General features: G+C 38.5%; 1 protein-coding gene across 2 annotated transcripts in view; it reads left to right on the top strand.

Moving 5' to 3' along the window:
* The window catches only part of Fbxo42 (F-box protein 42), a 104,469-nt gene that overhangs the window by 65,172 nt on the left and 25,670 nt on the right, over positions 1-13,627 (top strand). For both annotated transcript variants that reach the window (XM_067146418.2, XM_067146419.2), the window contains one exon: positions 1,920-2,050. In XM_067146418.2, the coding sequence (XP_067002519.1) occupies positions 1,920-2,050 (131 nt within the window). The remainder of the gene's footprint in view (positions 1-1,919; positions 2,051-13,627) is intronic.

Genomic DNA, 13,627 nt, shown 5'->3' with positions numbered 1-13,627 from the left:
TGCAGTGAGGGGCAACTTGTTTCACGAGTGCTTGAAATCCTGTACAAACGCCAACTAGCTTTGACCAGTCCAGTCCATTTTCCTCAAACTGTTTTTGCGTTTTGAGTACGTCTTTGCCGCGAGTAGTGGTGGGCAAAGACTTGCAGAACATAATTGCGAACACGAAGCTACAGTACAGCGATTGACTCGTCCAATTGCAGCGCAAACATGGGACTTCCTTTAATTTCAGAAATGACGATTAATAAAATGTCGTTACTCAACTCTAAAATACGACTTTGAGCAGTTGTATTGGAGAAAGATATTTGATTAAGCCACGTTTTGCTCACCAATAACAAGTGACACTGCATCACACGAACAAGGTTTGACAAGTAAATCTGAAGGAAGCATCTTAACAGCCAAAGCGTAATGATGTACCATGCAGTGAGGGGCAACTTGTTTCATGAGTGCTTGAAATCCAGAGTACCATCATGTACAAACGCCAACTAGCTTTGACCAGTCCAGTCCTTTTTCCTCAATAAACTGTTTTAATGTTTTGAATACGTCTTTGCGGCAAATAGTGGTGGGTAAAAACTTGCAAAACAACTATTCCTCTTTTATACGGTCATCTTTAATGTACCAAGTAAATACCAGTAATTGTGAACGCGAAGCTACAGTACATCGGTTAACTCATCCGTCTCAGTCTCCATGCGCCCTCGTCCCTCTCCACATGCAAGAAAGCGGGCACGGTGGTGAACCCAGTGAGAGGTTACCTGCCTACACACCACCACTACTACTACTGCTGCTGCTGCTGCTGCTGCTGCTGCTGCTGCTGCTACTACTACTACTACTACTACTACTACTACTACTACTACTACTACCACCACCACTACCAAAATGTTTTCATTTCTCCCCTGAAGGGGGAAGTGGACCTCTTAGCCGGTGACGCCGTCTCTCAGGCTGGGAGATTTGTTACGGTGCTGAGGTGAGGGGGTTGGCTGCTGTGACCTATACTAGAAACTGTCCCAGCATTTGCCGTAGTGCAGGAGAATGGAAAACCACAGAAAATCATTGTCAGGACAGCTGACGGCTGGGACCAGCTATGAGGTCCAGCCCTGTCCTGTCTCCTGAATGCAGAGGCGTAGAGCCACTGTAAATCTGTGGCCACCCCTCTTCTGCTCGGGTGGCTAGTCAGAGTGCAGAGCTGTTGGACCACGGACCAGGCGTGGCCACTTATGGGCCGAGACACACTCTGCATCTACCGACCCCTACACACACATTGCCATACTTTTTATTAGTGTAGGCCTACATGTAACATGAGAGAGTGCAAGCTATGTGGTGCTAATCTGTCATTCTGTTATCTCCATACCAAAAATTACTAGCATTATTACCCTCGCAAAATAGCTGTTTTATCCCCGTAGGGGTAATTACTCCCAGGTTTGAAAACCATGCTCTAAATGTTCAGTTTTCTGGAACAGTGCATTCACACTTGCATGCCAACTCAATTTCACTTCTTTCAAATTCACTAAGTCAGCTGTAGGCTGTCTTAAATGCTCACATGGCATTCATAAAGGCTTTTGAGACCAGTGATAAACAAGTTCAAGTCTGATAGAATTAGGGTCATTATAGCTTGGCCTATGAGAATGTAGTGCTGCTTATTTCTTCTGTACTGCCCTGTAAAACTCAGAAACTTCGCACAGCTCCTTCTTGACATTCAAATATTTATAAACAATGCTCTAGTTGAACTCGGTTGTTTTTATTTTCCTTATTTATTCCCACCTGTATAACCTAAATTATGGCTTTTGATTGTCCTGTAAGTATTGATCTTACGTTCAACAGTTTTCTTTATTTTGAATTTCTTCTTATTGATCAATTTTATTTCACATATTACTATAATTTTAAAATTTTGAATTTGATAGTAAAAGTTACTATGTAAATTGCAGTTCCAGTGATGTATGGTGCTTCAATCTAGAAACTCATCTATGGTATAAACAAGCAACTTCAGAGACTAAACCTCATCCAAGATATGGGCAGTCGCAGATTTCCATAGATGATAATAATATCCTAATACTGGGTGAGTAAGCTACCTTTCATTGAAGTTTTCTCTTACTATTTCTTTAAGATGAGGTTATTTTAAAGTGATATGACACATGAATACCGCTAGCATGAAATAAATTTTCAAATTGACTACTTCTAACTGAGTTTGAGAACCTTTTCTAAACCCGAAATGCCTTCTATCAAACCAGTAATTAATTTTGCAAACATGTCTAATATAATCATAAAGAATGCTTTTGCAAAGCTTACATGCAATGCATTTCAAACTGACTGGCCTGTACTTTTCAATTTAATTATGATCCAACCACTCAATAAAAGAAATGGTTTATGTTTCACAAATTGAGAGTAGAAATATTTAGCAGTTTTGCAGTTCAATTGGTTATGTGCTGTCTGTGTTTAAGGTTGTGGAATCAAATCATGGCGCATAAGTTGTTTAGAAGGAAGCCATACTTTTTCATTGCTGACTCGGTTAATGTAACTCAAAAGTTTTGCAGTCTGTCAAACACTAGTAATTACACCTATAACACTATGATATACCTGTAAAAAAATCATACTATTAAACTGTTAAGCAAAGAATGTATGGTATCTTAGAAGTGAAGCTTCCACGGCGTGTAGAATTATTTAATTCTTTTTCTGGGTTGAACCGTGTACATCCTGTGCATTCCATACAGTTTGTATGGTATGTTATAGTGTTATAGGTGCAATAATTAGTGTTCAACAGCCAGAAAAACTTAAAAAGTTACATCGCATATAAGTGTCAGCAGATTTACTGGTGCATTAGAAATACATTTTGTAATGTGAAGTTTTTAATTACAAGCAGTACCAAGTTCTGTTTTATCGACAACGTGGAATCACACTGATAATTCTCACCCAAGTTTATCATAAAGCAGAGTTACTGGAGTGCCTTAGTGCTCAGTCTCAACTGAACGGTGGAAGAAAGTGTGGTAGGCTCATAAGCAGAGAAGTGCCATGGAATCAATAAAAAATTACCACATCCTTTATACCAATGATAACAATTTCATCACTCACATTAGGCACATAACCAAGTTTCATGGATTAGGAAAAGGGATTAAAGAAAATATCAGTATCTGAAGCTCAACGACTAGAATATATTAAAGAAAATATACAGGGTTCACCTAAGGTGTTACACGGAAATAACGTCGAAACCATTACAGATATCCGTATTCTGTTCTCATATTCGTAAATGGTAGCCAGGGACTTTTAAAATAATGTGCTACATATTCTCATGGGGTGATTAATAACCGAGATATTAATACTAACTCCATATTTTTAAATGGAACGGCACAAATTCGTGCAGCTGGCCTGAAAGTTCAACTGCATAAAAGTTCAAATATGTAAGTCTTGCGTATTTATTTATTTATTTATTCGTGTCAGAGGTACCAATATATAAGAAATCAATTCAAATACAATTCAAAAAATTAAATAATAAAAATATGAAGTATGTTAATTACACAAAATGAAAGACATGAACAAATTAATTGTAAAACAATAAAAAAAGGAGAAAGGAAGTATTACATGAAAATATCTACACTATATATACATTATTTACACAAGTTGTGACCAGTATTTGGCTACATTGATGGCATTGTTTCCGGCCAATGCCAATTCCAACCCTGTACATGAATCTGGGCATAGACGACAGTGCAAGAGGTGCGTAGAAGTCTGTTCCTCTCCACATTCGCATAATGAGTCCCCACCATGCACGATGCCCCATTTCACAAGATTGTCCTTAGATCTTGCAACGCCGGTCTGCAGTCTGTTTAATGACTTCCATATACATCATCCCTCTTCGTGACCAGGTGGCAACTTCTCTTCAATTTCAACACGTTCCGGATGATCTGGGTACCTTTGTTTCCATAGCTTAACCCTGGGCCTTTTTTGGGTCAGAATCAAGTGGAGCAGAAGACTGTAGAAAACTCTTCCTGGATTTCAGTCGAGCTGGAGGTGGCTGATGTTCATGAAGGGGGTGGGCTGAGATGCTGCAAACCTTTTGTCTATCGATATTAGCAGCCACCTCACGTCTAATATCAAGTGGGGCTATACTTGCAAGTGAATACAACTTCTGTGTGGGTGTTGGTTTTAAACAGCCTGTAATTAGCCTGCAGGTTTCATTCAAGGCAATGTCAACTTTCTTTGCGTGAGCTGATTTATACCACACGGGACTAGCATATTCAGTAGCAGAGTGCTAGGGCAGTTGTCCTTACTGTCTGGGGGTGGGCACCACATCCAGAACCAGTTACCTTACGCAGTAGGCAGTTTTGTGATGAAACTTTTGCCTTGAGTTTGGTGCAGTGTGTGGTGAAGGTCAGCGAACGATCCAGGGTAACACCAAGGTAAACTGGAGTATTGCTATGTTCCAGCTCCATTCCTTTCCATTTCACACGCAGCTTCCGCAGGGCTTCTTTGTTCTTTAAATGAAAGGCGCACACACTAGTTTTCGATGGGTTTGGCTTTAGGTGATTTTCCTCATAATAATCGGAGAGCATCTTCAAAGCAGCAGTAAGGTTTTGTTCCACTTGCTCAAAGTTTTTACTCTGAGTTGCCAGGGCGAGGTCATCTGCGTACAGAAAGCTCCTTGTGTGAGGTGGAAGAGGTTGGTCGTTGGTATATATGTTAAATAGCATTGGTGCTAGGACACTGCCTTGTGGGAGACCGTTCTTCTGTATTCTCCATCTACTCCGCTGTCCTTGAAATTCAACGAAGAAGCATCGGTTCTGCAACAACGTGGCAATAATCGTTGTGAGCCTGAAATCCATAGTAAGATGGTAAAACTTCCTTAGAACTATCTGGTGTTGTACAGTATCATATGCTGAAGAAAGATCAACAAAAACCACTCCAGTAATATCACCACGTTGAAATCCATCTTCTATGTGCTGTGTCAGATTAAGGATCTGTGTACAGCAGTTCCTTCCTGGTATAAATCCAGCCTGCTCTGGGATTAGAAAAGGTTCAACCACTGGTGTTATACGGTTCAGAAGTATTCTTTCAAAAATTTTATATAGATGGCACAGGAGTGATATTGGTCTGAAATTCTTCGGATCCGTAGGCTGCTTACCAGGTTTCAGGATTTCAACCACCTTAGTCTTCCTCCAGATTTTAGGGATTTGACATCGTTCCACACAGTTATTGAAAAGCTGTAGGATCCATTGTTTGGTAGTATTCCCAAAGTGCTGTATCTGCTCCATACGCATGTCATCTAGACCAGCTGCCTTGCCAGTTTTGCTCATTTTTATGGCGTTTTCCAGCTCGTTCATAGTGAAGGGATTGGACAGACTGGATGTTTCTTGTTTGATATTTCTTTGAAGTTTTGATGGTCTTTTTCGCTTATAATTTATTTAACGCGCACAATGTGCAAAGAATTACTGTATAAAAACATTAGTCTTCGTTGCAAAATTTCACCAGTGATTCTGATCGCTGTTTACAATTTAAAACATGGTACCTAGTACAGTGTGCTCCACATCTTAAACATACACAGTTCAAACCTGGTTCATGATAACGCTTTATATTACACAGTTTATAATGGAACCCATGAACGGAGAACCTTGTCAGCAGGTGTCGCAGTTCATATCCACCTTGAACCCACTCGCGATTTAGCATGGCATCGGTAGAGTAGAAATCTTCCCAGATGTCAGCCTTCTTCGATCGTAGGTCTCGAAGCAGATGTAAATAGGGTGTTGTTGCTGGAAGTAACAACTGTAACCTTAGCTCTTCCACATAAAATCCCTCTCTGGATAGCTCATACACGAGCCGGGAAGGAGAATATTTGGAGAGGCACAGAGCCCGTTTCAAGTAGGTTGCCTTCAACTTCTCGATTTTATCTAACTGTTTCATACTCAAATGTTCCCAAATGTTTTCCAAGCCATATGTTGCTATAGGGCTGATTTTTAGATGAAAGAGTTTTATGGCCGTTTCTAAAGACAAGTTTCTCAGGTGCTTAATGTCAGATATTGCTTTCATAGATGCATTTAGACGGTCTATGAGATGGAGGGTGAAAACATTACCTTGGGTTTGAAAAATTACACCCAAGTATTTAAAATGCTTTACGGACTTAAGTTCTTGGTCTTCATAATAGAAGATTCCATGAGGTCCCCCTCTTCTAAACGTCATGGACACTGTTTTTTCTACATTCAGTTTGAGCTCATTTTTCTTTATCCAGCCTACTATTTGGTTGAATGATTTCTGGAGTTCCTTCTCTGACGTTGATGTTAAGACCATATCATCAGCGTACATTAATAGTTTGACGCTTTCCTGGTTTACCAAATCTACTATGTCTGCTGTCGCAATGATGAATAATAATGGACTTAACAGGTCCTCCAACGGAACGATATGCCAGCCCTGCTACTTTCGAAACACCAATGGATGTGTGACGTGAGGAGGAGGAACAACAGCCACAGACAAATACTTCCCTCCCTGAAGTAGCCGATAAAGAGCCTGGGTCCTCATCTTCGAAACTTTTTCGCTTATCTGTTTTGCCATTTATTAGGAGCTGATGAGCTATCTGGTTGGAAGTAATGTTGCTATGTAGAGGACTTTTCATGGGGTCATTGTTCAGACGTCTAAGTAGCTTCCAAGCTTCTCTGCTGTTTCTTGCCATGTCTAGTTCTTCCATCAGCTTAACCCAACGTTCTCTCTTTATTTCGCCCATGGACTGGATTAGTTGTTGACCAGTCTGAATAGTGTCCTCACTGAAGGGATTTTCTTCATAGAGCAGTAGGTACTCATTTAATTTATCTACTGTACTGGCGTCTAGACCCTGTACGTACTGAGACCTACAGCCTCTTGGGATTGATGTGCGAGAGCATTCTTGCACGGCATCGATGAACACATCGTATACCTCTGGAACAGGTTCGATGTCTGCTACCATTTCATCTAAGCACTTTGTGTACTTCAACCAGTCAGCTTTCTTAAAGTTGTACCACCTTCTGAATGGCACAGATTGTGGATGAACTGCTGAGAGAACTTGGCACATAATGGGTCTATGTTGTGTGTTGGGTATAGGTTCGCAGACAGACTTCACACACTGCTGTGATATAGCATCGCTGACAAAGATGAGATCTGGCTTGTATCCACGTCTCCATCGATGACTGTTGAAAGAAGCGGGAAGTTTACTGTCGTGTATTAAGGACAGTTGACTAGATTCTGACCACGTAATCACAGCTTCGCCGTCTTCATTGTCTTCTCTATAATCCCATAAGCAGCTATGGCTGTTGAAATCTCCTACGATGACATGAACCTTCTCCTCTAGCCCTACAGCTGAATCAGTAAAGTGGAATGGAACGCTCGGTGGTTTATAGACAGATGTTATTATACAGTTCGATAGCTCCACTGTTAAGATTTGTATATCATTGTTGTCTGTAGATGAGGTAGATATTACGTTCAGCTCTGGCCTTGTGAATATAGCACTACCATAGTTTTCATGTGGTCTCTCGGCTACCAAACGCATTCCTAATACTCTTGGTCGTCTTTGGTCACTACTTCTGTGAGTTTCTTAAACACAGAGAACGTCACACCTGTGTTTTTGGCAAAGTTGTTGTAACAGGGTTTGATGTTATGCCTTCTATGTTAACTGATACAACTGTCAGCTTTGGTCCTGAAAAGGACCAATTGTGGGGTTTATCAACCATTGAAATTGATCTTGGTACTTCTGGAGTGAGAGAATCAGCCGTCTAGGAAAAGTCCTAGTCCGTTGCCCAGGAGACACCCGGATGTATAACAGTATCACATGCAAATACACCCTACTAGGAGGTTTCTCTCGTGTCCCCATAAGTCTTGCGTGATCTTGATATACTGTAGTTGTTGATATTACACATTGTAATGTTGAGATATGGTTATGTGTTAGTTAAAAGTTTGGTAAACTTATTAAAATCTATCTCCTCTTGTGAAAGTATCTTTATGACGTGGTGAAATGAGTCTTGAAAACAACTTTTGTACTATCTTGTTAATGAAGTTTTTCAAGTCTGTGTTTTACCGGCACGTCAAACAGTGGAGAACTATATATAAGTAGGTCCTTTGTTGTTAATGTGCTGGACCAGAATTTCCCAGTTCAGTGTGGATTATGAAGCCTTGCTTAGCGTGCTGTGCAGAGAGGAGATCTCTACGAGAGAGACTTTTACACTTCTAACGCCTAGCAAACATCGCTACTTATTTTATCCATAATTCTTACTTTTAAGTGTAAACATATGTCACATACTATGTATCATTGTATGTATACTGTTTTATATATATAATATATATATTTTCCTCTTGCTCAGTTTATAATACACTGGTCCAAAAAAAAATATCCCCACTACGTATACTGGCCCAGTATTTCAATTTCAACCTCATTTTCTAACAGACTTGCATTGGTACCAGCGTTTTTGTGCTATCAGTTTATTTCCTATGAAGTTAAGGCACTCTTCAAGTGGTATTTGTTATTAAAAGCTCAGTTTTGATAGGTTAATTGGAGTAATGTCAATGATAGAACAACGTGATCAGATATATCTTGATATTGACCGTATTCATGGTACCAGCTTCCGAGGCACATTCAAATACGGGGTCTAGGAGACATTACGATATTTGGTCACAAGATGGCACGCACATGCCTGAAGTTCACAAAATTCCCGCCATATACCTCTAGTTGTACTTACGTCTGACTTCTTATCAGTTGTTCTTCAGTAAGCTGAATTGTAAAAAGAGAAACCAATCTGATAAGTTTTTAGAGAGCTATTGTTCTGTTTCTCAATAGATGCAATTGTGTTCCCATAGCTTACTGGATTTTGAGAGAATTTAAGATTGATATTTGTTTTTGTTTTTTGTTTTTTTTGTTATGGGGAGGAAGAAAGACCTATCTCCAAGGAAGCGTGGCATGATTGTTGCATTCAGTTCCCAAGGAATATCCAACAGGGAATTTGCTAGGAAGTTATTCATTGACCATAAAACAGTGGGTAATGTTTTAAAGAAACAAGAGGAGACAGGGATGACAAGTTTGAGGCATAAATGTGGTCGCCAGGTGTGCAGGGCGCTGAAAGCAATGGCGAAACAAGGATGAATATTGAGTTCCGGGCAGCTTTCGTGCAAGTAGCATCATGATCTAGGTCATTCCGTTTCACACCAAACAGTGTTAAGACGTCTCTCAGATATGAACATTAAAAAGAAAAACCCTGCAAAGAAGCCACTCCTGACAAAATAGCATATCCAAGACAGAAAAAAAATTGTTGAGATGTATGAAAATTGGACAACTGAGGATTGGTGTAGGATAATTTTTTCAGACGAAAAAAAATTTAATGTGTTCGGTAATGACGGTGGTGTAAAACTGTGGATGGATCCCGGAGAGAAGTTAAAGAAGGAATGTGTTGTGGAAACTAAGAAATTTAGTGAAAGTGTTATTCTGTGGGGAGCAATAACTTCCAAAGGGGTGGGAAGAATTAAAGTTTGCACGGGTTGAGTCAATGGAATGGCATACTGTAACATCATTAAGAAGGAAGTTTTGAATACTGCTAGGGACCATTTTAGTTGTGCAAACCTAGGGCCGTTCATTTTCCAAGACGACAATGCCAGTTGTCACCGATCCAGGGTTGTCCTTGATTTATAAATTTCATTTTTGTTGCGTATTGATAGCCACCAAATATCATAAAAAGAAAGGTTCCACCTAATCAATACTTATTTATTATCACATGTATGATAGAATATCACATGTATAATAGGACCGGTTTCAACCTCTTACAAGGTCATCCTCAGCTGCATTAGAATCCTATGTTTGCATTTTGTATTATGCCTCATTCCTAAAAGCTTTATGACATATTCTGAAATTTAATAACATTATGTTGATTACACTTTTGCTAAGAGTTCCAATGTTACAACATAGCTAAAATTATAACAAGTTAAATACTCTTATTACATAATATAATGACCCAATATACACATGTAATTATAAAAAGGATTCGTCTTTTGTTTCTAATGCATAATGTAAGAATAATTTACCATAGGCTTTTGCCTATTCAGTTAAAACAAGTTCCATTCTTATAAATGTTTAGTCATGTATGAGGCGAGCTTTGTTTATATTTGTGAATATTACAGCAGCAAATTAGCAGTAAAATACGCCAGTCAAGTGTAATTATGTGCTGATGGCTCAATAAAATATATTACATATCTACATTAAAATATTAGCAAACATGGTTGAACGTGCTTAAATGCTCTTTTGAAAGTCTAAAACAGTTGATAACAATAAATCTTGCGTTGTTTTACGTTACGTATTACATTGAAATAATGTGGAATTTGCCCATTATACAAAGATATAAACACATTAAAGTATTTAAAACATTGCAAGGTATGCTTAGACACAATAGTCTGTTTGTAGTCTAAATTAACAAGTGACAGCACATTCTTATGTTGTTTTAAAATAGACTGATGAACATGCGAGTTAAAAGTCTGAATTTGCATAAGCCTTAGCCGATACACTTTGTGTAAAACTCAACCACTTTATCTTTCTAATTTTGTTTTCGTGACTTGAACCTGGCTTGTTTGACTTGGCTAATGTTCTGGAAATTGTTGAATTTGAATGACAAGGTCGTAATTGTTGGTGGCTCTTTCCTTTCTTATGATGTTGGTGTTGATTAACATTAGCCAAGTCAAACAAGCCAGGTTCAAGTCACGAAAACAAAATTAGAAAGATAAAGTGGTTGAGTTTCACACAAAGTGTATCGGCTAAGGCTTATGCAAATTCAGACTTTTAACTCACATGTTCATCAGTCTATTTTAAAACAACATAAGAATGTGCTGTCACTTGTTAATTTAGACTACAAACAGACTTTTGCGTCTAAGCATACCTTGCAATGTTTTAAATACTTTAATGTGTTTATATCTTTGTATAATGGGCAAATTTCACATTATTTCAATGTAATACGTAACGTAAAACAACGCAAGATTTATTGTTATCAATTGTTTTAGACTTTCAAAAGAGCGTTTAAGCACGTTCAACCATGTTTGCTAATATTTTAATGTAGATATGTAATATATTTTATTGAGCCATCAGCACATAATTACACTTGACTGGCGTATTTTACTGCTAATTTGCTGCTGTAATATTCACAAATATAAACAAAGCTCGCCTCATACATGACTAAACATTTATAAGAATGGAACTTGTTTTAACTGAATAGGCAAAAGCCTGTGGTAAATTATTCTTACATTATGCATTAGAAAGAAAAGACGAATCCTTTTTATAATTACATGTGTATATTGGGTCATTATATTATGTAATAAGAGTATTTAACTTGTTATAATTTTAGCTATGTTGTAACATTGGAACTCTTAGCAAAAGTGTAATCAACATAATGTTGTTAAATTTCAGAATATGTCATAAAGCTTTTAGGAATGAGGCATAATACAAAATGCAAACATAGGATTCTAATGCAGCTGAGGATGACCTTGTAAGAGGTCGAAACTGGTCCTATTATACATGTGATATTCTATCATACATGTGATAATAAATAAGTATTGATTAGGTGGAACCTTTCTTTCTTTTTATGATATTACCAGGGTTGTCCAGCAATGTGTCTCAGATCTCAGCATTCAGCGATTATGGTGGGTCCCAAATTCACCCAATATGAACCCCATTGAGAATTTATGGGCTATTATGTCTGCAAAACTCAGGAAACATTGTTACACTACCAGAAAAGAAATAATTGAAAAAATTGTTGAAGTGTGGTATCATGAAATTGAGCCTGCTACTTGCAAAAAACTTGTTCAGTCAATGCCACAAAGAGTACAAGCCCTTAAAAAGGCTAACAGTGGTCACATAAAGTACTGAAGCATGTCACATATATTGTGGAAATCCTGCATATTGCTATTCTGAAATAAAACATTCAAATTCTTTTTCAGTAGGCCTACTCTCTTAAAATATGTTTTTTCTTAAAACATGCAGGTGGGGATATTTTTTTGGACCAGAGGTGTACAGGCTGATGATGACTAAAAAAGAGTTGAAACCTGTACCAAAAATAAATCATGTTGAAAAACAACAAACTTGTACAGCATTACATATTGTATTGAAAAGGTGGAACCATTAAATTCACTTTTACTATTGTAAGGATGCACTTTCCCAAATCATCTGGAAAACCTCGGGAAATTGTTCCAGAGACTACGAGGTGCTCACCTGTAGCTGAATCCTGGGAAATGTCACTATTCCAGCAGGAACCTTGCTGCTTAGGTCACATTGTGTCACTGGAGAGAGTAGCCACCAACTTAAAATACCGTAGCTAGAAGCTGTTAGAGTTGGCCTGTGCCAAAAAAATTGCAGGAGTTGAGTTTACAGTTTACTTGGCCTGTGTACTTACTAACAGAGATTCATTGTCAGCTTTGCCAACATCTCAAAGCCACCTACTCATTTCACTGAGAAGAAGAGGCTGTTCTGATGGTCACTGAAGGCAGAGGCTACACTGTGATCACTCAAGGACTCCCTGTGCTCAGCACCTATCTTGCGTTGTCCTAGGCATAGACAGAAGTTGAAACAATGACGGCAGCAATGTGGGGGATTAGTGGGGTGCTGTCATAGATCTAGAAACACCAGGAAAAGGTGATAGTGTATTACAGCAAAATGTTATCGAAGGCTGACAGGAACTAATGCGTGACCCGACATGAACTACTGGCCATCGTTAAGACACTGGAGCACTTCTACAAATACCTGTACAGTCAGCATTTTCATCTACACACAGACCATTCTGCCTTGATGTGGCTTCTCAACTTTAAAACTCAGGTGGAACAAACTTTTCCGGTGGTTGCAACCCCTGCAGGAATGAGACTTCACCACTGAACACCAATAGGGAAAGAAACACCGCAACGCAGATGCACTATCCAAGAGCTTGTGCCCTGAGAACTTCATCTACTGTCAGAAGATTGAGAGGCAGGGTACAGTGGGGCTTCATTCATTCCATTCCTGACCCGGTCAAATGACTGGAAACAGGTTGTGGATTTTCATTTTCAACAAGATGGAACTATACAGGATAAACACAGTTGAGGAAAGGAACTTGACAAGTTTAATACATTGGAGACAGCCATATTTGAATGTGCTATCCCCCAGAAATTGCAGGATTGCAGGATTTTTAATGGTTTTTGAAATTTTTTTCAATGCTAGAGAAAGCAATGATTGTAATAACTTTTGGAAAATTTAGAAAGTTCACACTTTCCTCCTCACAAAAATGAGTTTTAATAATCATAATAGTGCAAGAGTATTTAAGTATACATTTATGAAGATAATGAGTTCTACAAATGAAAAAAGAAATTCTGATGCAGCTACGGATGCCAGTTGATTAATATTTTAAGATTTTAAAAATATTGAGGATCCATCTACCAAAACATACTAATACAGATTCTGACGTAATTGATCAATTGGCATGGATATCTTTGTTTACAACCAGTAATTTGCTTACCCGCCATTTGTCACTTGACAACAGACTCGCATTGAATTGCTGCAGGATGTCGTCTGTACATGAGAAACAACCCAAATTTCTAGGGAGTGGTATAAAACTGTTTTACTGAACCAACTTCACACTAATTTGGAATGAGCTCATTATCTAAGTTTACTTGCTTGAAGCATCAGAAT

The sequence above is a fragment of the Anabrus simplex genome, chromosome 4 (assembly GCF_040414725.1).
Source record: "Anabrus simplex isolate iqAnaSimp1 chromosome 4, ASM4041472v1, whole genome shotgun sequence".
In the NCBI taxonomy this organism is placed as follows: Eukaryota; Metazoa; Arthropoda; class Insecta; order Orthoptera; family Tettigoniidae; genus Anabrus; species Anabrus simplex.
The sequence above is the reverse complement of the archived record's forward strand: the minus strand, read 5'-3'. Positions and strand labels throughout refer to the sequence as shown.